This window comes from Babylonia areolata, chromosome 19 (genome assembly GCF_041734735.1).
Source record: "Babylonia areolata isolate BAREFJ2019XMU chromosome 19, ASM4173473v1, whole genome shotgun sequence".
NCBI classification, from domain to species: domain Eukaryota; kingdom Metazoa; phylum Mollusca; class Gastropoda; order Neogastropoda; family Buccinidae; genus Babylonia; species Babylonia areolata.
In genome coordinates, this window is record NC_134894.1 from 40562222 (window position 1) to 40589721 (window position 27500).

Sequence of the window (27500 nt, forward strand, 5' to 3'; positions counted from 1 at the left end):
GGATGTTCTGTTAACTGATAGGGGAGATGGGGCACAGTCCACTGGTGTGTTCGCATCTCCAGCTAGGCCAATCCAGCTACTGTAGCGGTCCCCAGGAATACACCCGACTGACGCAGCCCTAGCCTTCTACGACACTACTTACCAGTAGGGGGAAAAAGTGGGGGTGGGTGGACTTGCTGGCTGGTGGGGGATGGGGGCGGACCTAAACAGAGGTGTTGGAGGGTAGTGGGGGTGGGGTGGTGAGTCTACTCTGTTGTGTCACAGGCAGAAGGCGAGTCTGGACTTGAAGCACAATTTAATTGTGGAGGGAAACACGTGCAGACTGGTTAACCAAACTGACAACCTTTCCGTTGATTCAAAATAACCTTGCAAAGATTGTAAAGGGGAAATGTGAAATGGAAATCCTCCAAAGACTGCAACTGGAGACCATTTGAATACTCAGAGAGAGAGAGAGAGATCCATCAATATGCCTGATATGACCACAGTTTCAACTCCTGTGGACTCAGTCATATATATCGGCACTGGCAGTGAACTGTTATCTCCTACAGAAAGTATCCAGGGATACCAGTCATAGTTACGTGGTCTTCTCAATTATAGCAGAGAAGAACGAGGAACTAGTGTCTCGAATCCTGATTTCTATTCTTGTGCACCGAAACCGTTTGTCTTGTTAATTTCCTATAACAAAGGGAGATAATATTACCATTGTTGCCAGAGTCTATCTCTTGATGCACGAGTAGTGTCCCTCGACAACGTCAGTGTTCATTCACAGACTCCACGGAGCGAGGAAACGGTGTTTTGAAACCTAGTTTCAGTTTTGTTTGTTTTGCTTTGTTTATTCAGTTTTGTTTCTTTTTTGTGGTACAAACTAGCCAGTGTAAGGAATGGAACTATTTTGTGATGGTGGTGATGATGTTCAAGAAAAAAATATACCTCTGTTGCAGCACAACGCAAAACAACACATACACACGCGCGCGCGCGTGCGCGCGCGCACACACACACACACACACTCTCTCTCTCTCTCCCTCTCTCTGTGTATATATATATATATATATATATATATATATTCAGAGAGAGAGGGGGTAGGGTAGGTAGGCCTAATCAGTTGCGAACGACCCAGTCAAAGCGACCAGTTCAACGTGTGTACTGTACAGATAACAGGTAATATGATTGTCAAATGCAGTCTCTTTTGTTTTTTAAGGCTTTCTCCGATTGGTTGCATCAGAAAAAAGTTCGTCTATGTCTTCTTTTCAACGTTTTTTGTTGTTGTTGTTGTTGTTTTTTTGTTTTGTTTTGTTTGTTGTTGTGTTGAAATAACAGGGGTACGTACCTGGAATGAAATTTCTTCCTTTTTTGTGTATGTATTTAAATTTCTACTTGTTTCTTTCAGTCTCTCACATCTGCGTGCAAATGACACACACAAAACTGACTCCCCTGTGCTGTTCAAATTGTGTGTCCTTTGCACGCGGATGTGAGAGAAAGAAACAAGCAGAACGTGTTGAAAAGAACCAAGAAATTGATTGCAAAATTGGAAACAAAATATAATTTTGAAAAAAAAATCAAATAAAATGAAATATTTTTAATGCCAATATGCAGTAAACGTCGTCAAAAATTAAAGTGAAATGCAGTACCGCCGTTGAGCAAAAATGCAAACAAAGCTGTTCATGTCAAGGGATCGTTCACTGGTCGAGCCCTTTGCTGGCTCAAAATGTCTCCAGTGGATTGTTTCGGACGATTGTTCAGTGCATTTTAACCGTTTCAACAGTTCGCAGTCTCCATGACTTCTAATTCATGTTGCATCTCTACAACAGGTTGTTTCCCACTCAAAGACCGTCAACCGCCTACCGGAAGCCTGTGTGGAGAAAAAATGGAGCATGCACATGCTGGACACTTCCTGTTTCACCTGGTCCTGTTCTGCTTGGTGAGTATTTATTTGGAAATATTCCGCACCCCCCACCCCCACCCCCCGTCCCCATTGCTCTGAGTTTTATCCCTTGTGTGTGTGTGTGTGTGTGTGTGTGTGTTTGCTGTTGTTGCTGATTTCATTTTAGTATACATGTATATCCAGTCTATACATGTATGCACATGTACATCTGTGTGTGTGTGTGTGTGTGTGTGTGTGTGTGTGTGTGTGTGTGTGTGTGTGTGTGTTGTGCACTTGTGTGTGTGTGTGTGTGTGTGTGTGTTATGCATGTGTAATGGAGTGTACGTTGTGATAACGGGACTAGTATATACTGTTGTTCTAAAAGAGACACTCCACTAAGAATTTTGACAGTTCTTGTTCCGTTAGGAATATGTATACATGCTGTGCGTGAGTGCGTGCGTGCATGCGTGCGTGTGTGTGTGTGTGTGTGTGTGTGTGTGTGTCTGTGTCTGTCGTTGTCTGTGTGTCTACATGTCTGTGTCCGTGTGGCTGTGCGTTACCATTTATGTATTATAGTCCTCTTAAATTCTTCTTCATCTTCCTGCTCTTCCTTCTCCTAACCCCTCCCCCATTCTTCCTCACCAGTGTGTGAGTTTATACATAACCAAATTAATTTGAATGTCACTTTTGTCACTTGCAGACTTACAGTTCCGTAGCTGGTACGGGTAAGACCCTTCACTGCTTCTGTCACTGTGTGAAAAAAAGAAGAAGATAAAATCATCATTATACAAAAAATGTATTTATATAGGGTAAGTAGGCCTAATTGCGAAACGATTCAGTCAAAGCGATCAGTTCAATGTGTGTACTGTACAGATAACAGATTGTATAATTGTCAATTGTAGCTCTTCTGTTTTTGAAGGGTTTCTATGATTGGTTGCCGCAAAAAGTTCATCTTCTCCTTTTCAACGTTTTTTTTTTTCAACGGTTGAAATATATGGGTACCTGAGGGTAAATGCGAATGGGCAAGTCTAACGATGGGTTTGAGTACATGCGGACAATTAAAACACAAGCAGGTCTTGAACTCATTAGACATAGTATATTATTGGAACATCTTACCATACTGTTGTAGTGTTGGCTTTGATCACACCTGCACACACACACACACACACACACACACACACACACACACACACACACACACACACACACACACACACACACACACACACACACACACACACACACACACACACACACACATTTAAATAAACACACCTCCCCCCCCCCCCCCCCCCCCCCCCTTTTGAGAGCGCTCTGTAATTGTGCAGCATTGTCCGCAAGTAGACTCAGTCAAAATATCACTTGGTGAACTCACAGACGCCACTATTTTGGAGATTCTTGTCAGAACTAACATTCTGTCACCAACATGCTTTCCTAAAATTCCCGTCACTGGCACTTGAAATGCAAAATTCATTCAACATATCCAATCAAGTCAGCTATTTTAAAGTGTTCAAAGTTCTAGTCCCACTACTTTCTTCCTTTGATTTTAGGATTTTGAGAGCACGTTTGTGAACTTCGTCGGCAGTGGTGCGCGTAGAGAAGAAAGAGCACGGAAATAGACGGAAATAGTTTATGTTTGACTGGTTCCTTGGAAATTGATATTCATTAAGGTATCGGAACGATGTCGAAGCAGATATTAAATTCTGAAATATGTGTGGTGAGAACGCTTCAAAGTTGGGCGGTACACGAACCGTTCGCAATTACACGCTGTTCGCAATTAGGCATACTTACTTTGTAGATGTATATATATATATATGTGTGTGTGTGTGTGTGTGTGTGTGTGTGTGTGTGTGTTGGGTTTTACTTTAATTTGAGTACCTTTTAACTCACTCAGTACAGCCAGTCTTCTCTTCTCATCTACACAGACCCCTCGGATGTCCAGTGGGTGTCTGAATGACCCAACCTTTAGCTTCCGTCGTCAGAATTGTGGTATTCTTTGTCAACATTCACCTCTTCAGTTTTAGAGCCTTCCGCTTACAATATTTTGATGATGGTAATTGGGGTGTAAGGCCCAACACTTGGCTTATATCACAGATTGACATAAGTTTACATTTGGGCCAACAGCAAAGTGAGAGCTGTATTATCAAAGGTTTCTCCAGTCAATGGGAAATCATTTACAGCTTAGTCTTTTGTGAAGGACTATGACTCTCAAACTAGGAGGCAAAATTGCACTGACTCTTAGTACTGCAGCCTTGTGGGCTAGTTGGCCTTTGGGAACCATCCCAACGCTGACTGTCCTAAAACCCTCTTGGCCGAGAGAGTGGGGATGTAACTTGGGCAAGACACTCTCCACTATAATCAAATTCTAGCCCAAATAGTCGGAACAGCAGTTGCCTCCTCTGCTGTTCTGATGGTCATAGTCGGACACGACTGACTATCATATATATATAATTGGGGTGAAACGCTGTTAACGTCGTCTCTTTCGCCGTTCGTATGGAAAGAGTTAATCCACTGCAAATTATTAACCCATTTTGCTGATATCTATTGACTGTGGCCAAGTTGTTTTTCATCCAAAACGAAGACACCAGGCTCTGGATTATTGACTTTATTATCGCAAATCGTGTATCATCCATGGGTTCTTCTGGCGTATGCTGCGGCGTCTGGCTCTTATTACTAGTATTTCATTTTATCAAGAGTTCCCTGTTGATTATGATTTCTTGATATTGGTACTCTTTGGCAGTTTCCGGTAGTTTTCCTCATATAGTTTTTAGAGAAAGCTGGGACTATCGTATCATTCAAAACTCTCTTGTTGTTTTTCGTTCTCTTTAGTGAGTGCTGATATTAGTTTTTGAGAGACGTATTCTTAACAACAAAAAGATAGTACCCTGCCGAATTATACAGTGGATCTTCATAATGCTTTTTATCACTGATGACCTGGCAGCTAAGACCAAGCAACAACCCTTCAAAGCACTCCACGGCTCGAACCAGCTATTGCTTCTTGTGCAGGCCTGCCTCCCCTTTGGAGTCACAAAATGGCTGACATGAGTAAGTCTACCCATTGACAGAAAGGACAGTCCAAACATTTCTGCTTAATTTCGCGAGAACGGTTTAAAATGCCGTTGTAATGGTGATACACAAAGCCTTAATCTGAGTAATAATTCTGAGAGAGAGAGAGAGAGAGAGAGAGAGAGAGAGAGAGAGAGAGAGAAGGGGGGAGGGGAATGAGGGGGAGAGATCATAATCATGTTTGTCTCTCGGGAACCAAAGACGATCGGAGATGCGTCGTGCCATTATCAATGGACATGCTTGTGGAACATATATCTTGTTGTTGATGTTGTTTTTCATAGTCGCGTGCAAAGGACACGAACAAACATGGGGACAGCAACAACCCAGAGTAGTTCCCAAGAGTTACTTTCGGTTGGAGAGTTAAACCAGTGTATGTCTCTCACAAAACTCAATAATAACATCCCGTGCACGGTGCGCGACTTTGTGTGTGTGTGTGTGTCATCTTTCTGTATAGACCTAGAGCTACGTTTATATGGCGAACGCAACGCCACAGAGGGACGCGTGGAGGTACGACGGGCTGGCGGTGTCTGGGGCGGCATTTGTAACAATGACTTTGACAGCAGAGACGCCACCGTCGTGTGTCGGCAGCTCAAAAAGGGTACCAACGGAATGGTGAGGGCGTTGTCACTGATGATGATGGCAGCATTGCCGACGTAGATGCTGACTGCCAGCACTGACTAGAGTGGTGGTGGTGGTGGTGGTGGTTGTGATGACGATGATGATGGCAGTGATTGTGATCATGATAACGTTGCTGATGATAGGTCGGAGGGTTTTATTTTCTGAAAGTTTTACATTCAGACTTATTTGGTTATTTAATACTTATAATGATTTTCCTAGTCATCGTCATCATCATCATGCACAAGGTGCATTAAAAAGAATAATTCATGTATTTCATGTACTTGAACTTATTCATGCGTACTTAGTCGCGGGTCCGCACGCACACACACACACACACACACACGCACACACACACACGCACACACACACACACGCACACGCACACACACACACACACGCGCGCGCGCACACACACACACACGCGCACACACACACACACACACACACACATATATATATATATATAGAGAGAGAGAGAGAGGAAGAGAGAGAGAGAGAGAGTAACGGTTGGCAAGTGTGTTCCAGACAGGTTCGGAGCGAGAGGGTGAAATGAAAAGGATCCTTGGTCATCCAGGTAGCATCACCAACCGTCCTCTCCCCTTGTCCGTAAACCCATCCCACCTTGCCAATATGACATGGAACATGAGTGTTGTTTTGTTTTTGTTTTTTAATTGGATCCCACTCATCTAAACGTTAGATTTTACAGTATGACTCAAGGCATAGAAAGATTACTGTGTTTTACACTCAGTGTGAAGGCCTCTCACCCTCTACATTCGCTGAAGTGGTTGTTTAGTCAGTAAACAGCGTTGCAGCGCTCCCTTTCATGCATCCTCAGCGTAGTGATCCGCATTGATAATTTGCGATAACATATTATTATTATTGAAAGGAGTCTGCTAAACTTTGCACAGAGAAAGTTTTGTACATGGGCCTCATCACTTCGGTTATACCCGCATAATGTCCACAAAAAACTACCATCAGAATCAAACATTTTTTCTAGACTTATGGTCTAGAATTTGTCAGTTTGTCATGATTTACACTACGCATGCACATATTGATAATTTTCAAGTATACAAAGAAAGGTCAACTTCAGCCATCAATTGAAGAGAAAATGATATTCAGAGTTTTCGAACACAAGCGTTCGTTTTCACAGATTTCAACCCCGAGTGGCCTTTTCCTTTGAGTGCCATCCTTGATCGGACAGACAGGTGGTGGTGGACCGTTAGTCTGCACTGTTCAGAATGGGAGAACGCGTTTGTCCGGAATGAATATCGTGTTTTTCTGGGGGGACAGGAAAATGTGTTTGGTGATTTGGCCACGACTAACGCCGAATTTTGATAACGACAAGGAAATTTTTGAAACTTTGACAAATCTATACTGCTATCGTAAAACAATGAAACGCTGATCGGTAGGGGCTGCTTTAGGTAGAATTGCTCCGTTACCAGCATACGACTTTCGGTTCGACAAACACTCTTTCCTTTCTTCATTTATTCACTCATTCCTTCCTTCCATCAATCTTTCCTCTATGTATTTATTTATATGATTTTTTTTTCTGTTGCCTTACGCTTCTCCTTTCTTTGAACAATGAAGATGCTGTTTACTGTTTTGAATAATTCACAGGTCATGAAGAATAATCGGCGTTGGAAGTTACCGGAAAATATGTATCTTGACAAGATGGAATGTGTTGGGAATGAGTCAAGCATAGAATTCTGCAGACATGGAGGCTGGGGGGATTACAGCTGTCGTTCTTCAAAAGCTGTCAGCGTCATCTGCTTCGATGGCGGTAAGTCGTCGAGATTGCTTCAGTATTTCGTTCAAAATCACCACCCCTTGCTTTCCTAGCATGTCCTAGCATAACACTACTATTGTTTTGGGTTTATCGTCTGAATTCCTGAAAATGAAACATGGTGTCCTAACTGGTGGGGGAAAAAAGCAGTCAGAATACACGTAAAAGCCCACTGGGAGTTTCAGCTTACGAACGCGTGAACTGGCAACAATTTGTGGAATCCGGTATGCTTGTAATACATTTTCTTTTGTTCTTTCCTGAGTTCTTTCTTTCTGTACATTAAAAAATATATTTGCTTCTTTCCCTCATTTCGGCGTGCACAGATCACACAGACATGGATAGCAGAGGGGTCATTTTGGACCACGCGGAGAATCATTTTGGGCCTGATCCAAATAACCCCCTGAGAGCAAATCTGACCACAGTATCAGTATCACTATCAGTAGCTCAAGGAGGCGTCACTGCGTTCGGACAAATCCATATACGCTACACCACATCTGCCAAGCAGATGCCTGACCAGCAGCGTAACCCAACGCGCTTAGTCAGGCCTTGAGAAAAAAAAATATATATATATAAGCGTACATACATAAATAAATAAATAATAATTGACCACAACCAAGGATAACTCCAGAGATGTACTTTTGGTTGGAGTTAAACTGTCAGGTTACACTGGTGAGGGTCTCTTACATAACTGAATTATGAAACCCCATACACAATGCGTGATATTTTGTGTGTCCATCTTTCCATGTAGATGTAGAGGTTCGTTTACGTGGCGGGCCCAGCAATAAAGAGGGACGTGTGGAGGTCCAACTGGGTGACGGTGACTGGGGCGGCGTTTGTGATTTTGATTTTGACAACAAAGACGCCACCGTCGTGTGTCGACAGCTTAATGAAGGAGCCAAGGGAATGGTGAGAATCACATAATGACGAGGGCTTTGTAACTGGTGATGATGGCAGCATTGACGACGAAGATGTTGACGACAAGTGACTGTTATGATGTCTGTGGTAATAATAGTGACGGTAGTGATGAATATGATGAAAGTGGTTAAGATAATAATAACAATAATGAGAAGAAGAAGTATTTATATAGCGCTAAATCTTATGCAGAGACAAATCAGTGCGCTTTCACACGAGTCAGTCACACGTATGTATAACTCTAAACTGTGGAGGAAAAAAAGGAGGAGGAGGAGGCTGGCAGCGACTGTGGTTGTGAACAAACTACGATGTTGATGTGCAAAGGTCACCCAAATATGGATAGCAAAGGGTTGTCATTTTGGATCATGGGAAGAATTGTTTTGGGTCTGATCCTGTGAGCTGATTTGGCCACGATGTTGATTATGAGCATGACATATGTTCCAGAATTTCATTTCATGTGCTGTCATCTCTTCATTCGTCCAGGTAGCATCACCCACCCCTCTCTTCCCCCTCTCCCCTCACCCACTGCTCGTTCCGAACCCTCCAGAAGCAGTCACACCCGGGCTTGCTCTGACTCACCCCATACTGGCAATTCACATGGTACAATCAATGTTAGTTCGCCATGAGGCCATACATCAGAGAGATATGCAGTGCTCCTGAATTACTTCGAAGGCGTGTCTGTTCTGATTTTCACATACACAGTACACCAGCTTTTAAGCCCTCATATCATGACAAGAAAAGCGAAACTGTGGTGTCAGACTGAGTATGCGCCTCCCCCTGAGTGGAGATTGCCACGATGTCCCTTCGAAGACAGTCCCCTGTAAATCCGATGATATCAAAGAATGAAACAAACTCACCATAAGTATAGAAGTGGAGTAAACTCGAAATCTGGTCTCCACAAAACCAAGGTTAGAGGGTCACAGATTTTTTCGCATATGGTGTATAAATATCTATAGGCATTTATGTAGGTTTGGGACTCCACAACAAAGGCTGTGCTACACTTACTTTCACAACACTTCCCACCATCACCTGGGCCCGAGATATTTTGGTATCTACAGTGTTGGTAAATTAATTTGAGTGATGCTACCAAAGACGCATTCTCAAAGTGGATGACCCACGATTGCGTGACCCCAATCATCCCATATAAGCCCATTACGCTCCACTCTGGGTAGGAACCAATCACGAACCGAAAAATCCAGCAATTTTTTTTTCCTCTGATGGATTTTGAACCCGTGATCTCACACTTCGCCACGACGTCTGGTACATCAGAGATCTTTGTCAGGCAAAATGCAAAACGTCACACACACACCCATACCCCTTCTTCATGGTTCCATAAATTAGCTTAGTCCTTGAATTTCAGTCGATATAATGTGTATTTGGAAAGATGGAAACGATCTTGGTGCAGTCTTGGATTCTACTGTCATTTGTGGAGCGCGCGCGCGCGCGCGCGTACACACACACACACACACACACACACACACACACACACACACACACACACACACACGAGAGAGAGAGAGAGAGAGAGAGAGATAGCGTTGGTGAAGTGTGTTCGATGAGGGTGGGAGTGGGGGGAGGATGAGGTAGGAAGGATCTTTGGGATTCTTTCTTTCTTTCTTTCTTTCTTTCTTTCTTTATCTCTTCATCTTGGAGCTCTTCCTCTATACTATCTTTCTTTCTTCCTTCTCTGCCACACTCCTCCCTTCCATCATTTTTTCTCTGTTTGAATCATCCACAGTACATGCGGAATGCACAGCATGGGAAGCCCTCTGTGATGCATCTTGACGAGCTGGACTGTGATGGGACAGAATCAAACATAGGACATTGCAAACATCCGGGCTGGAAGGAAACCACCTGTAGTAGTAGAGACGCTATCAGCGTCGTCTGCTACGACGGCGGTAAGTCAACCAGACTGCTCAATTAATTTACTTTTCCTTCCAGAACCCCCACCCCTTCTCTGTTGTATAACACGACCATTGTTTTGGGTTTATACAGACACATCCTGAAAACGGAGTAAAGCTTTCTATATGGTGGGGTAAAAACGGCCATACACGTTAAATTCCACTGGGTGTTTCAATCCATGAACGCACGAGGAGAGGGTAAAACGGTTCACTGTCTAAACTGGCAACGATTTGTCCTTTGGAATCCATTACAGTTAGAATAATCGTCCTTTCGTTCTTATTGTTGATTCATATTTCATCTGTTTGTTTCTTACTTTCGCTCCTGGGCGCAAAGGAAAAACAAATTTGGATAGCAGAAGGGAAGCAGTTTTGTTCATGGAGACAATCGTTTTGGCTCCGATCCAAATAAACTCCTGTGAGTTAATCTCATGACATAGAGGAAAACCTGACAAGAAACAACAGCAAGAAAGCCTACCAAGTTGTGAAAGAACTTACCAACACAAGGCAAGGTAGAACTATGTCCAACATCCAGACCAAGGATGGAAAATGTCTAACAGAAGAACAAGACATCCTAAAGCGATGGACAGAATACTGCTCAGAGCTATACAACATACAGACCACAGGTGATCCAGCAATACTGAATGTTCCACCAGCCACTGATAACAGTAATCACCCCATACTCCGTGAAGAAATAGAGGCAGCAATAGCATCGCTGAAAAAAGGGAAATCGGCAGGAGTGGACAACATCCCATCAGAACTGGTCCAAGCAGGGGGTGAGTACTGATAGATGTGCTACTGAAAATCTGCAACAAGATGTGGCAAACAGGGGAATGGCCCACACCGTGGACACAATCACTGATCATCACCCTTCCCAAAAAGGGCAATCTCCAGCAGTGTCAAAACTACCGCACCATCAGCCTGATTAGTCATCCCAGCAAAGTCATGTTGAAGATCCTGCTTAACAGACTGAAACCACAAGCAGAAAACATCATTGCTGAAGAACAAGCAGGTTTCAGACCAGGAAGGAGCACAACTGAACAAATCTTCAACTTGAGGCTGCTATGTGAGAGGTACCATCAACACCAACAAGACCTCTACCACGTCTTCATTGACTTTAAGAAGGCATTTGACAGGGTCTGGCATGCAGCTTTGTGGGCTACCATGAATCTGTACAACATCAACGCCAACCTGATCAGACTGATACAGCACCTCTATGACAAAGCCACCAGCGCCGTCTACCTCAACAATAGCATCGGGGACTGGTTCAGAACCACAGTTGGAGTGAGACAAGGCTGTCTACTCTCCCCAACACTCTTCAACATCTTCTTAGAAAGATTAATGACTGACGCACTGGAAGAGCATGAAGGAACAGTCAGCATAGGCGGCAGAACAATCACAAACCTACGTTTTGCCGACGACATTGATGGACTGGCTGGAAAAGAAGAACTGGAAAGCCTGGTCAAACACCTGGACAAAGCCTCCACATCGTATGGAATGCAAATCAGTGCGGAGAAAACCAAACTGATAACTAACAACACCAACGGCATCAGCATTGACATCAAAGTCAACGACGAAAAGCTTGAAACAGTCCACAGCTTCAAATATCTGGGAGCAATCGTGTCAGATGAAGGATCTAAACCAGAAGTACTCTCGAGAATTGCCCAAACAACAACGGCACTCAACAAGCTGAACACCATCTGGAACAACAAAAACATCGCTCTCAGCTCAAAAATCAGACTGATGCGTTCCCTGGTTATATCAATATTGCTCTACCCCTGCGAGACTTGGACCCTGACTGCAGACATCGAGAGAAGAATCCAAGCTGTCGAGATGAGATGCTTTCGTAGACTACTTGGCATCTCCTACAGAGACCACATCACTAACACGGAAGTGAAGAACAGAATCAAGCAAAGTATTGGACCCTACGAAGACCTTCTGTCCATAGTGAAGAAACGCAAACTTAGGTGGTATGGACACATCTCCCGATCATCTGGTCTTGCCAAAACGTTCCTGCAAGGCACCGTACAAGGAGGCAGAAGGAGAGGACGGCAGAAGAAGAGATGGGAAGACAACATCCGGGGGTGGACAGGCTTGACGCTCGGTGACGCCCTGAAGAAATCAGAAAACCGTGAAGAGTGGAGAGGGGTGGTGGTCAGGTCAGCAGCGGTGCCCCAACGGTCTGAACCCAGACTACGGGAGAGGTGAAGGTGAAGGTGAGTTAATCTGGCCACAACACTGAATGCCTCTCACAAAAATCAAAACATGGAACCCCGAGCGCAATGCGCGCGATTTTTGTCCTCGTTTCTGTGCAGATATAGAAGCACGTTTAATTGGCGGACCCAACAGCCAAGAGGGACGCTTGGAAGTCCGACTGCGTGACGGTGACTGGGGCAGCGTTTGTGGAAAATATTTTGCCGACAGAGAGGCCAGCGTGGTGTGCCGGCAGCTTAACAAAGGCGTCAGTGGAAAGGTGAGATTAACATATCGACGAAGGCATTGTTATTGATAATAATAGTAATAATAATGATGATGATAATGATGATAGTAATAATACTAATACTACTAATAATAGTATTAATAATCACATTATCATTATTATTATTATATATCTATATCCACATGTTCATATAGACATATCATTATTGAAAAACAACATAACGATAGCGATAATCTCTCTCTCTCTCTACACACACACACACACACACACACACACACACACACACACACACACACATATATATATATATATATATATATATATATATATATACATATATACATCATGGACAAACCATACTACACTCTCCAGACGAGGCTCTTTGGGTGAAAACTTGGCAGTAAAATGAAAATCAGTATGTTTGTTCCGTATGTACTGCTGTATGTTCATATGCTCACGTGTATGTACTTATGTATGTATGTTTCGTATGCATATTTGCATATGTGTGTCCATGGTAAACTTTAGCAACTTAATTTTCTCTGGAAATACTCTGTTGACACCAAATTTGGTTTGATTAAAGACAAAAAAAATATCAGTTCTTTCCAAATATTTGAATTATGATTGCTATGCACTTGTGAGAAGAGCACAAAAATTGTGAAGAAGCAAAGAATGCAGCCTCTCTCAGTTAACTGTTACATTTTGATTTCGTTTACACAAAACTTTGATACGTTTAGCTGAACTATTGCCAGATCAAATAATAGCAATCGCGGAACACGTTTTAGTTAGAACAATGCTTTTTTCTGCTAGTATGGGCGTTATTTTAACGCATACATCTGCCTGGAGTATCAAAATTCTGTCATGTAATTGGGACATCATTAATGTGAATATAGGTATACTATGGGTAATGTTTCAAAGGTTCTCACTCATCCAAAACATTATTATTATTAATTAAATGACTCAAGCCATAGAAAGGCTGTTCTAGTCGAAGCGATCAGCCCAGCGTGTGTATTGTACATTATCAGATTGTATGATCGTCATATGTAGCTCATCTGTTTTTGAACGCTTTCTGGAATTGGTTGCGCCAGGAAAATGTCGTCTGCTACTTCTTTTCAACGTTTTTTAAACAGTTGAAATACCAGGGGTCCCAGAGGGTAAATGCGAACGGGCAAGGCTAATTCCGAACGATGGGTTTGACTACATAAGGACAATTAAAACAGAAGCAGGTCTTGAACTCATTAGACTAACATGTTATTGGAACATTGCACTACACTGTTGTATTCTTGGTTTTGATCACACACACACACACACACACACACACACACACACACACACACACACACACACACTCACACACACTCACACACACACACTCTTAAACACGCACACCCCACATCGAACGCAAACACACCCTTTCGAGAGTGCTCAGTAACTGCAGCAGCGTTCGTAAATAGACTCGTGTATTCTATGGTCAAATTGCAAACGACACTATTTTGAAGATTCATGTCAAAACTGATCTGTTCACCAACACGCTTCCTTAAATTCTACCAGCTGTGGTAATGCACATTCAACATTTTCAATCAAATCAGCTTTTTCAAAATGTGTCAAGGTTCCAGTCCCACTATTTGCTTCCTTGATTGTAGGATTTTGAGAGCACGTTTGCGAACTTGGTCGGTAGTGGTGTGCGACGAGGAGAAAAAGCGCGGAAAAAGCCGATGTTTGACTGGTTCTTGGAAATGGATATTCATTAATGTATCTTAGTTTCAGTTTCAGTATCAGTAGCTCAAGGAGGCGTCACTGCGTTCGGACAAATCCATATACGCTACACCACATCTGCCAAGCAGATGCCTGACCAGCAGCATAACCCAACGCGCTTAGTCAGGCCTTGAGAATGTATCTTCACGATGTCGAAGCAAATGTGTGTGGTGAGAACGCTTCGAACTGAGTCCTGCCTACCCTAAAACGTCGGCCACTGACTTACCATAACATAGGCCTCTTTCTATGCCAGGCTTTGTTGTCTTTTCCCTCCTTTCTTTCCGACTTTCTTCTATATTAATTCTGCCAGTCGCTTTGTGAATCATGTAACAAGAAGTGTTTCAGATTTTTTTTTTTAATTGAATGCACGGTGTAGCAAGATAACTGAACGTTTTGTATTCACATTTTCAATTATTTTATCCTCCGAATGGAAGTAATAGTAGTAGTAGTAGGAGGAGGATGAGTGATATTATCTTAAAATGTTCCATAGCGCCTGTCCGCGCACGCAGGCACACACACACACACACACACACACACACACACACACACACACACACACACACACACACACACAATATGAACATTTTCAAAGCAGCATCCGTTTGCCGTATGTAACGATCCACAGGCCTTGAAGGATGTTTCATACAAGCCGCCACCAACCACGATGCATCTTGACGACGTGGATTGTGGTGGGACGGAACACAGCATAGGACTCTGCGGAAATCGTGGCTGGGGAAACAAAATCTGTGAACCTCATGTCGGCATCCGATGCATCGGAGGCAGTAAGTCACTCAGACTTCTACAGTGCTCCTTTTAGAACCAACCACCCCTTATCTTCTGTAATAATGCCACCGTGGTTTAGGGTTAATCCAATAAAGTGCTAACAATGGAGAATGGCTTCCTGATTGGTGGGTGTGAAAACAGTCATGCACGTTAAAATCCCACAGGAAGTTGCTGCCCACGAACACAGAAGAAGGTGAAAGGGTTCAGTGCCTTAAATTGACGGGCGCAATAGCCAAGTGGCTAAAGCGTTGGACTTTCAATCTGAGGGTCCCGGGTTCGAATCTCGGTGACGGCGCCTGGTGGGTAAAGGGTGGAAATTTTTCCGATCTCCCAGGTCAACATATGTGCAGACCTGCTAGTGCCTGAACCCCCTTCGTGTGTATACGCAAGCAGAAGATCAAATACGCACGTTAAAGATCCTGTAATCCATGTCAGCGTTCGGTGGGTTATGGAAATAAGAACATACCCAGCATGCACACTCCCGAAAATGGAGTATGGCTGCCTACATGGCGGAGTAAAAACGGTCATACACGTAAACGCCCACTCGTGTACATACGAGTGAACGTGGGAGTTGCAGCCCACGAACGCAGAAGAAGAAGAAGAAGGTGGGTGTGAAAACAGTCATGCACGTTAAAATCCCACAGGAAGTTGCTGCCCACGAACGCAGAAGAAGGTGAAAGGGTTCAGTGCCTTAAATGGCAACAATTTTTCTTTTCGATTTCACGAAACGCCGGTATATAATTAGAATAATCGGTCTTTCTTTCTTTCAGTATATTTATTTATGTATTCATTTATTTATTCATTGAATCTAATGATTCTATTACTCTTTTGTTTGACTATTTATTCATTTATTTATGTGCTTATTCATTTAGTTGAGTTGTTTTCTGAATTATTAGCTTGAACATTTTTTTTATTTGCTCTTTTATATAGTTGTTTTTCTTTTTATTTGTTTTCTGAATCATCAGCAAGACCACCGGCCGATTTCTAGTTCCAGAACTGCTATTGGAAGTCTTAATAACTGCAATAATTCTGAAAGAATGAAACTGAAGTATGGGTTCATAGCACAAAAGGATCACGTCAGATACATCGTCCCTATTTAGATATTTCACAAAATTCTTCTGAGTCCAGGATATGTATATGGCTCACACAAGACTAGATGCATGTTAAATCAAACGGTAAAGTCCCTGATAAAGTACAAGTGATGTTCCTGATGAGGTACAGGTAATGTCCCTTACAGAGGTAATGTCCCTGATAAAAGACAGGTAATGTCCCTGATAAAGGACAGGAGATGTTCCAGACAGAGTACAGGTTGTGTCCCTGATAAATTACAGCCACTTATCGCGTTGATCTACAGGAAATGTCCCTGACATAGAGATGGAATCCCACCAGAAATTTGGAATCATACCAAACTACGTAAGTTATTTACTGCTGGGAACAAGGCAAACTACCGCAGAACATCCTTGATGCTGTCATCATCACCCCATGCAAGAACAAGGGAGGAAAATCCGACTGCTTTCCAGACAGACTGGTGCCTATCATTGCAGAAGAACACCTCCAAGAAAGCCAGTGTGACTTGAGAGCTACAGCGAGCACCACTGACATAGTATTTATTCTCAGGCAGCTCAAAGAGACATGCAGGGAAAACAGCAAGGCACTCGACCATGCTGAAGTGTTGGACACTGAGCAGGAAAGGTGTCTGTGGCACATTATGGAACGACTGGGATGCCTCCCGGACGTTCTCAGCATGGTCCTCTGGACGAAAATCAGCATAGCCAAGTCAGACAGAGTCGTTCCTAACGAGCAACGGTGTTAAACAAGGATGAATCTTCGCGCCGACTCTCTACACCGTCTTCTTCAGAATGATGCCTCAATGGGCCAGAAAAGACCTTGAGGACGAGAATGGTGTCTGCATGTGTGTGTGTGTGTGTGTGTGTGTGTGTGTGTGTGTGTGTGTGTGTGTGTGAAAGTCTAACATGGTTAATGTTTTGCTGTTCCAGTGTCTTCAACGATACCAACTACACGGTCATTCTTCACTTCCACCTCTACTGCTTTTCCTGACATCTTTTCCTTTTTTGACAATGGAGGTACGGTTTGACGATTATTGTTATAGTCAGAGAGGGAGACAGATAAACCGACAGATAGTTAGACAGACAGAGAGAAAGAAAGAAAGAAAGATACAGAGAGAGAGTCAACAACTAGATGTCGACTAACATGATGAAGATCTTATTGTTACAGTGTAGATTTGAGAGTTGTGTCCCAAAGAGAAAGGCTTTTGAATAGTGGACATGTATATGTATTTGTATGTCTGTCTGTGTCTGTGTGTATGAAAGAGAGAGAGAGAGAGTCAACAACTAGGTACCCACTAACATGATGAAGATCTTATTGTTCCAGTGTCTTCACTGAAGCCAACAACACGGTCACGCTCCACCTCCACCTCCACTGTCTGTAAGCATTCCGGTCTTGTTGTTATTGGTGGTGGCTGTGGTCATAGTGTTTTTGTTGTTATTTTTCCTGGTGTCTTTCTCATTATTGACAGGAACATTAGGTTTTTGGAATATATGCACAGAAAGGAAGAGATGGAGAGGGGGTAGTTTTGGTGGAGCGGGGGTGTCATGTCATTTTCGCTGTCTTCCGTAAAGAATTAAAGTACTTGTTTGTTGACATCGGAATATTGTGGGTAGGTTAGAGCACTGGACGTTCAAACTGAAATTTTTGGATTGAAATTCTGATGGTGTAATCTTATGTATTTGGGTGAATATCGAAGTTTTTTTGTTTTGTTTTTTTGTCTGACCTTCTATGTAAACAGAAAATAAATTAGCTGACCTTCTTGTGCCTTGAGCCTTTCGTTCACATACACAAGCAGAAAAGCAAGTATGTGCTTTAACGATCTCGTACTCTATGCCAACTATCGGTGAATTGTGGAACCATAAAAATGCCCAGCGTACTCACCACCGAAGACGAAAATGGACGGGTAAAAATTGTGACACGTGTGAATCCTCAACTGGTAGATAAGTGTAGATTTGAGAGTTGTGTCCCAAAGAGAAATGTTTTTATATAGTGGACATGTACATGTATTTGTATGTCTGTCTCTGTGTGTATGAGAGAGAGAGAGAGAGTCAACAACTAGATGCCCACTAACATGATGAAGATCTTATTGTTCCAGTGTCTTCACTGAAACCAACAACACGGTCACGCTCCACCTCCACTGTCTGTAAGCATTCCGGTCTTACGGTTGTTATTGGTGGTGGCTGTGGTCATAGTGTTTTTGTTGTTTTTCCTGTTGCCTTTCTCATTATTTTACAAGGAACATTAGGTTTTAGGATTGTATGCACAGAGAGAGAGAGAGAGGGGGGGGGGAGGGGTAGTTTTGGAGGAGGGGGGGGGTTATGTCATTGCCACTGTCTTCCGTAAAGAATTAAAGTACTTCTTTGTTGTCAACGGGAAATTGTGGGAAATTACCAATAGCGCGGAAGTTCTGCAGTTAGAGCTTTGGACGTTCAGTCTGAAAATTTTGGATTGAAATGTCAATGGCGTAATCTTATGGAATGAGGGTGAAGATCGAAGTTTTTGTTGTTGTGGTCTGACTTTCTATATCAACAGAAAAATATGAACTGTCCTTCTTGTGCCTTAATCCATTTTGGTCACATACACAAGCAGAAGAATAAGTATGTGCTTTAACGATCTCATAATCCATGCCAACTATCGGTGAATTGTGGAACCATGAAAATGCCCAGTGTACTCACCACCAAAGTCGAATATGGACGGGTAAAAATTGTGACACGTGTGAATCCTCAACTGGTAGATAAGTGTAGATTTGAGAGTTGTGTCCCAAAGAGAAATGTTTTTATATAGTGGACATGTATGTGTATTTGTATGTCTGTCTCTGTGTGTATGAGAGAGAGAGAGAGAGAGAGAGAGAGAGAGAGAGAGAGAGAGGTCAACAGCTAGATGCCCACTAACATGATGAAGATCTTATTGTTCCAGTGTCTTCACTGAAGCCAACAACACGGTCCTCCTCCACCTCCACCTCCACCTCCACTGTCTGTAAGCATTCCGGTCTTGTTGTTATTGGTGGTGGCTGTGGTCATAGTGTTTTTGTTGTTGTTTTTCCCGGTGTCTTTCTCATTATTGACAGGAACATTAGATTTTTGGAATATATGCACAGAAAGAGAGAGAGGGGGAGGGGGTAGTTTTGGTGGAGCGGGGGTGTCATGTCATTTTCGCTGTCTTCCGTAAAGAATTAAAGTACTTGTTTGTTGACATCGGAAAATTGTTGGTAGGTTAGAGCATTGGACGTCCAAACTGAAATTTTTGGATTGAAATTCTGATGGTGTAATCTTATGTATTTGGGGTGAATATCGAAGTTTTTGTTGTTCTTTTGTCTGACCTTCTATATAAACAGAAAATGAATTAGCTGACCTTCTTGTGCCTTGAGCCTTTCGTTCACATTTGAAAATTGTAGACAATGAGAGAGCGGGGTGAAGTTGAATTTGGTGGAGTGGGGGTGGGGGGTGGGGGGTCCTCATAATTTTCATCCTTTTTGTAGCATTCTCAAATACTTGTTTGTTGAGAACTAGAAATTGTTGGACATTGCGACTAGTGTGGTAGTCCTGCCGTAAGAGCATTGGACTTTCAATCTGAAATTCATGGTGTCATCTTGTGGATTAAGAGTAGCGAAGACCGGTTGTTTGTCGTTATTGTTGTTGTTGTCGTTGTTGCTATTTTCTTAACCATCCTTGTCAATGCATGTGCAGAGCTGCTTGTGCTTTAATTACTTTCGTTCACATACACTGGCAGAAAAACAAAGAACTTGATTATCACGCTAATGATCTCAGAAACTATGCTAACCTTCGATGAGTCACAGAACCATAAACATGCTCAGCATTCCCAAAACAGAATATTGCTGTTTAACTAACGGGTAAAAATAATTATATAAATTCCCACTCGTAGATACCAGCATATAAATTTTATCAGTTGTATCCCACGAACGCAGAAAAATTGACAATGGTCGGCGTTCGTATGCAAGCTCGCACGCTGTTGTGTGTGTGTGTGTGTGTATGTGTGTGCATGTGCGTGCGTGCTCATGTGTGCGTGTGTATGTGTGTGTGTGTGCGCGCGCGCGTGCGTGCGAGCGAAAGAAAGTGTAGAGCTCGATGCCAAATAGCATGATGAATGTTTTATTGTTCTAGTGTCTTCACTGAAACCAACAACAAGGTCCTCCTCCACCTCCTCCTCTACTGTCTGTAAGCATTCCGGTCTTGTGGTTGTTGTTACTGGTGATGGTGTTTTCTGTTGCTGTTTTTGCTGACATCTTGTTGTTGACAAGAAACGTGGGGTTTGAGGTTTGTAGGCAGAGAGAGAAGGGTTGTACTGGTGGAAGGGGACTTCACATTTTTTTTCTGGTCTGTAACATTCAGAATGCTTTGTTGATGAATTGGAAACTGCGGAAATTGTGCCAAGTGTGGTAGTCTTGCAATTAGATCATTGGACTTTAGATCTGAAATTCCTACATATCAACGTAGAAAAAAAGAAATATCGTCACATCCATTCCCCCGTTACCACGATAACTGTGTCCAACTTGATCTGCATACTTTACAGCAACCACATCCCACGACACAGACATAGATACAAATCAATTTGTATTACCCGAGAGAGAACCAGAGAGAAAGCTAGACAGAAACCGAGAAAGGATTTGTGAGGTAGTTGTATACATTTCGTCCAAAAATAAAAACAAAACTTTACTGTGCATGTCTATTTATCAACCAACCAACCAACCAACCGAAATAGAGTCCTATTCATCTTCAGACATAAACAAACGACCGAACTGGCGGAAAAGCGTGCAATTTAATTTTAAAAAATGGGTAGCAGTGTTGGTAATTAAGTAAATAGAATATGGTTGACGATATTTTTTATTAATTGTTGTCAGCTGTTGAGACGACAACCAAACCACTGACGGAATCCAGTATAACAGATGTCTTGAGAAATAAAACGAAGGTAAGCTGAATTCTTGCACTTGCTTTTTCCTGTTCATTCCCCCCCTCTTCCCTTTTCTCTCCTTCTCTTTTTGATTCATTTCTGGTGTTTATCTCTTTCCGTTTTTCTTTCTTTCAGAAGTTTACAAGGAAGTATATAAATAAGTAAATTGTAAACTTACAAAAAATCAATCCACAAATCAGTCAGCCCAACAGTCAAACAACTAACCAATCAATCCACATATCAGTCAGCCCAACATCCAAACAACTAACCAGTCAATCCACATATCAGTCAGCCCAACATCCAAACAACTAACCAATCAATCCACAAACCAGTCAGCCCAACATCCAAACAACTAACCAGTCAATCCACAAACCAGTCAGCCCAACATCCAAACAACTAACCAATCAATCCACAAATCAGTCAGCCCACCAGCCAAACAACTAACCAGTCAATCCACAAATCAGTCAGCCCACCAGCCAAACAACTAACCAATCAATCCACAAACCAGTCAGCCCAACATCCAAACAACTAGCCAATCAATAGATCGGACTAACACTGCAAACTGTTCTTTCCATCATGAAATACCATTTTGCAGTTTGACAGGATGAACGATATACATTCATTTGATCGCATTTTTTGCAAACGTTGTCACAAGGAATGTCTTCCGCTTTGGAAGGTTAATGTTTGAAGAAAAAAGCGATGGATGGACAAAAGCGATATAATGTAAGCGGTCGAGAGACTGCCTATAGGTAAGAAAAATGTTTCATTTCGGAAAAACTGAGCGAAGATATATGTTTACGGCCATGATCTTCACTAATCACTTTCTGCCGTGGATTGTAGGTAGGGGAAAATTGTCGTGTGTGCTTGCACTGAAAATTTTATCAGCAGCAAACTTTGAAAATTCAGCCGAGATGAACAGAACGTCAAAATCCTAGTCAGCAGCCTCTCGTTTGCTGTGGTGTACAAAGCCGTTCTTGAGCTTGTTGATGATGATCAGTATCGTCAGTGGTGGTGGATAAACTGTTGTATCGACAGTAGTAGGATGTGCAATAGAGTAATGATGATCCCTTCCCACATCCCTTTCTCTTCCTGGCCTGATAGATGACCATACCGACACGTTGAAATGTTCGGTCTCTTGGTGTGGAAGATGTCGATGTCTGTGCTGAGTGGCGGCTTGTCAACACACCATCTGCATGCTGACACCCGCTCTTATATATCCCTGATTTAGGCCACCACACCGACTCTCTGGCTTTCTTTCGGCATTCTTTACAATACCCTCATCAACTTATGCGCCTAGAGCTTGATCTCCGACCGAGGACATGAGCTATATAAGTATCCATATCATCATCATCATCATCATTACCTGTTGTTGTTTTTTTCAAAAAAACGTTTTGTTGGATCAAATGTGGAATGAAGTATGTCGCCCTATAGAATTCCTTCACAACTGTTCAACACTCCTCTGACCGCAGAGTGCTTTCTGGCAGCGTGTGTTCAGGTCTTTCGTTTTGAGTGTGACCCAAAGCACATTTCAGAGTCACTTCCTCTTGTGTCTCTGCTCATAGTCTATCAATTCTAACTGTGCGTTCCACCGGTGTCATTATATTTCTGCTCTCAGTCCATCAGTTCTAACTGTGCGTTCCACCGGTGTCATTATATTTCTGCTCTCAGTCTATCAGTTCTAACTGTGCGTTCCACCGGTGTCATTGTGTTTCTGCTGTCAGTCTATCAATTCTAACGGTGCGTTCTACCGGTGTCATTATATTTCTGCTCTCAGTCTATCAGTTCTAACTGTGCGTTCCACCGGTGTCATTGTGTTTCTGCTGTCAGTCTATCAATTCTAACGGTGCGTTCTACCGGTGTCATTATATTTCTGCTCTCAGTCTATCAATTCTAACTGTGCGTTCCACCGGTGTCATTATATTTCTGCTCTGAGTCTATCAATTCTAACTGTGCGTTCCACCGGTGTCATTATATTTCTGCTCTCAGTCTATCAATTCTAACTGTGCGTTCCACCGGTGTCATTGTGTTTCTGCTCTCAGTCTATCAGTTCTAACTGTGCGTTCCACCGGTGTCATTATAAGGACCTAATCTTCACTGGTGTCACCGGTGAGTTTCCTGAATACTTTTAAGCTTGTTCCATGCGCTGCAGTTCCTGCCTGGTTTACTGACCCTGGCAATGGCGATCCTAGGTTTGACCACAGCGCATCCACTCAGTATAGTTAACAGTGACTGATCTGTCACTTAGCCTTTCACCAGGTCAAAGTGCCGGACTGTATGATCAGTAGTCCTCGTTGTTAGTTCAGGCCCCAGAGGAAGCTTCTGTATTAAATCACCCAGTACGGCCAGTCCTCTCTTCTTCTCTACACAGACCCCTCGGATGTCCAGTGGGTGTCTGAATGACCCAACCTTTAGCTTCCGTCGTCAGAATTGTGGTATTCTTTGTCAACATTCACCTCTTCAGTATAAGAGCCTTCCGCTTGCAATATTTTGATGATGGTAATTGGGGTGAAACGCTGTTAACGTCGTCTCTTTCGCCGCTCGTATGGAGAGAGTTAACATTTTATCGTTACGCCAAAGTACAAAGCAGTTCTGATAAATTCATTCTTTTCTCTTTTTTTTTTCTTTTTTTTTCATGGAACGTATTGTACAAATACCTCAATGAACAACAGAAAAAAGGAAACAGACTCTTATGTGTAATGAGTTTATCGAAAAGCTCAGCCACTGACATTTCAAAAATGATGGCGAAGGCTCAGCGTTTGCCTGAACAGATTCTAAGGAGTGAGAACTTCAGTTTCATGACAGAATAAATTTCATCTGTGGACGTCTTGCCTACATTTTATCCTTGTGCTCTCCAGTGCGACCAGTTTCCAACGTGTAGCTAGAACCAGTGTCTGTATCACGCAATTCTCATTGATTCTGACAAGTCCCTTAGTGTTTGTTTGTTGTTGTTGTTGTTGTTTTGTGTTGTTGTTTTTGTGTGTGTGTGTGTGTGTGTTTCACTATTTTCTTCAAAAGTTTGACAATAAGTTCACTGCTGGCTGTCATGCACGTATGCAAAATCTGCCACTCACGTGTGCACCATTTTGGAAACAGGATTTTGCTTTTTGACAATTGGTTTCTCTCTCTCTCTCTCTCTCTCTCTCTTTAGGGGGTGGAGGTTTTTTTTTTATTGTTGTCTTTGTTTTTAGCCTGATCTACTGTTTGGTTGTATCCACAGTCGAAAGTAACCGAACAGACAGTTGCCCAAACCAGAAAGGTGCTGGAGCAGCAGGCAAATCCGGCAGCAGCAGATGTTGTGGCGGTGGCTGACATCGTTGATCGTGCATCGCAGCTCAAGAACGTCTCTGTTCAGGTCCGTCCATCCTGCCTCTGTGTGTGTGTGTGTGTGTGTGTGTGTGTGTGTGTGTGTGTGTGTGTGTGTGTGTGTGTGTGTGTGTGTGTGTGTGTGTGTGTGTGTGTGTGTGTGGTGAGGGTTGGTGCCTGCACAGACATTAACAGAGTGTGACAGGCTGTGTGTAGAGCGGACCTTCGAAATGTAAACATGATTATAACATGTTGTGATTCTGGACTTTCCCTGGTGCACACAGTGTTATGCATATGTAATACCATGCTTTCACTTGATACATATAACATTATGTGATTCTGCCCTTGATAGGTATAGATCTAACACTATGTGATACTGGCCCTTGATGATATAACCTTTTGTGATACTGATCCTTGATACATATAACATGTGATTCTGTCCCTTGATACATGTTATAATATGTAACACTGGCCCTTGATGATATCAATGATATCACCTTACATGATACTGATCCTTGATACATATAACATTATGTGATTCTATCCCTTGATACACATAATGATATATGATACTGGCCCTTGATGATATAACATTATGTGATTCTGGCATTTTATAATATAGCATTATGTGATTCTGGACTTTGATAGGTATACATATAACAATATGTGATACTGGCCCTTGATGATATAGCCTAATACGATACTGATCCTTGATACATAGAATAGTATGTAATTCTGTCCCTTGATATATATATAGTAATATGTGATACTGGCCTTTGATGATATAACCTTTTATGATACCGATCCTTGGTACATATAACATTATGTCATTCTGTACCTTGATACATGTTATGATATGTGATACTGGCCCTTGATGATATAAATTTCCGTTGTACTGATCCTTGATACATGTAACCTTAAATGATACTGATCCTGGATACATAAGTATGACATCGTTTCTTATAGCGCCGATCCTCGGTCAGAGACCAAGCTCAGGGTGCTTTACAAACGCGGAATCATTAATTTTGCTCAACGGGCTGCCTACCTCGGCAGAGCCGACTGAGAGCTAACTGTGGGCATTCAAAATGCCTTTCCCGTGTCATTCTGTCAGGTTTACACACACACACACACACACACACACACACATCTCACATGTCATCTGTACATGGTTGGTGACAAGAGAGAGAGAGAGAGAGTGCCCTCGCGCGCATAATTGCTTTCATACGGACGCGCCCGTGTTCACAATGCGCGTGCGCGCGCACACACACACACACACACACACACACACATGTAACACTGAACGTGTATGACCGTGTTTTTTGTTTGTTTTTTCTTCTTTTTTTTCTTTTTTTTGTTTTTGTTTTGTTTTGGGGTTTTTTTGTGTTCGTTTTTTTTGTTTTTTTGGTTTTTTTGTTTGTTTGTTTGTTGTTGTTTTTCTGTTTGTTTGTTTGTTTTTTATTGTTTTGCTTTTTGTTGTTTTTTACCCGGCCGCCATTTAGGCAGCCATACTCCGTTTTAGGGTGTGTACATGCCGGGTATGTTTTTATTACCGTAAGCCACCGAACGCTGACATGGAGTACAGAATCTTTGACGTGAGTTTTTGACCTGCACGCATATACACACGAAGGGGTTCAAACACCTGCAGGTCTGCATATACGTTGACCTGACAGATCGGAAAACTCACCACCCTTAACCCACCCTTGATACATATATAACATTATGTGATACTGAACTTGCTTTTGTTTTATGTAAGAGTATGTGATACTGAATTTCCCTTGATATTATATGATTATGTGATACAGACTCTCAGTAATATAAGATTATGAGATAGTGAAAATTGATGATCTAAAATTATGCGATAATGACCATTGATAAGTCAACATTGTGTGATACTGAACTTTTCCTTTGATACGTGTAACACTATGTAATACTTGACTTTCCCTCGATAAATATGTGATACTGACCCTTGATGAAATGATATCATGTGACATTGGCCTTAGATATTATATAATGCTGACCTTTGATAATGGAATGTTATATGAATTGACCCTTAATGGAAAAAAGTGATATTGACCATTGTAATGTAAGATTAAGTTATTCTGATCTGAGTTGTGTAAGATTATGTAATACTGAATTTCCCTTGATACACATAACATTAATATAAAACTAACCTTTTATTTGATGATTTAACACAACGTGATACTGACCCTAATTACATACTTTTGTGTGAAAGTTACCCTGAAAAATATAACATTATGCGATACTGATCCTTGGTAATGTAATTAATGTAATATGTGATACTGACCATTACCAATATAATATTATGTGATACTGACCCATAATGATATGACATAATGTGATACTGACCTCAGAGAATAGGTTCTGTGGTACTGACGGTTAGTAATGCAAAATAGTATAAAACCTTAAAACACATAACATTGTCTGAAACTGAACTTTCATTTGATACACATAACATTATCTAACACTGGACTTTCGTGGAAAGAACAACAACAATACAACCGACCAACATATCAACCCACCAAAATAGAGAAGAGAGTCCAACAAATTTAGTAAACGAATTTCATGCATCTAAGTGGGTTAACACAAACTGATACTGTGTGTGTGTGTGTGTGTGTGTGTGTGTGTGTGTGTGTGTGTGTGTGTGTGTGTCTTATCTCCTTCTTTCTCTGTCTGTCTGTCTGTCTGTCTGTCTCTCTCTCTCTCTCTCCCTGTCTTTCTGTCTGTCTGTCTCCTTCCCCCCCCCTCTCTCTCTCTCTTTCTTGTCCATACTGATTCGTTCCGTGCACCACCACTTTCAGACAGCCAGAAACCTGCTAAAGATCGTGGACTCTGTGGCGCAACTGAACCAGTCCGTGTTGCACGAGTCCAACTCTGTGGGTAACACCACCAACAGGCTGATCGGTGCCGTGGAACAGCTGGCGGATAAGGTCAGCCTGGAGGAGGGACCGGTTCTCTTGAAGACCAACACCACCGTGCTGAGAGTCTGGAACCTCACCGCCGCTTCCCAGTCCCCTTTCCTGGGGCTTCAGCTGAGGTCGAATGGGGAGCTCGTAAACGGGTCCTCCGCGGTCAACAACCAATCAGATG

General features: G+C 42.4%; 1 protein-coding gene across 1 annotated transcript in view; it reads left to right on the top strand.

Moving 5' to 3' along the window:
- The window catches only part of LOC143293704 (uncharacterized), a 56900-nt gene that overhangs the window by 21575 nt on the left and 7825 nt on the right, over nucleotides 1–27500 (top strand). Inside the window, exons 2-17 of the mRNA XM_076604886.1 lie at nucleotides 1809–1918; nucleotides 2562–2586; nucleotides 5382–5539; nucleotides 7163–7325; nucleotides 8077–8234; nucleotides 9979–10138; nucleotides 12454–12611; nucleotides 14956–15112; nucleotides 17111–17197; nucleotides 17505–17558; nucleotides 18277–18324; nucleotides 19098–19157; nucleotides 20303–20356; nucleotides 21040–21107; nucleotides 24307–24441; nucleotides 27212–27500. The exon at nucleotides 27212–27500 is cut by the window's right edge and continues 69 nt beyond it. Coding sequence (XP_076461001.1) covers nucleotides 1865–1918; nucleotides 2562–2586; nucleotides 5382–5539; nucleotides 7163–7325; nucleotides 8077–8234; nucleotides 9979–10138; nucleotides 12454–12611; nucleotides 14956–15112; nucleotides 17111–17197; nucleotides 17505–17558; nucleotides 18277–18324; nucleotides 19098–19157; nucleotides 20303–20356; nucleotides 21040–21107; nucleotides 24307–24441; nucleotides 27212–27500 — 1828 coding nt within the window. The 5' untranslated portion in view covers nucleotides 1809–1864. The remainder of the gene's footprint in view (nucleotides 1–1808; nucleotides 1919–2561; nucleotides 2587–5381; nucleotides 5540–7162; nucleotides 7326–8076; nucleotides 8235–9978; nucleotides 10139–12453; nucleotides 12612–14955; nucleotides 15113–17110; nucleotides 17198–17504; nucleotides 17559–18276; nucleotides 18325–19097; nucleotides 19158–20302; nucleotides 20357–21039; nucleotides 21108–24306; nucleotides 24442–27211) is intronic.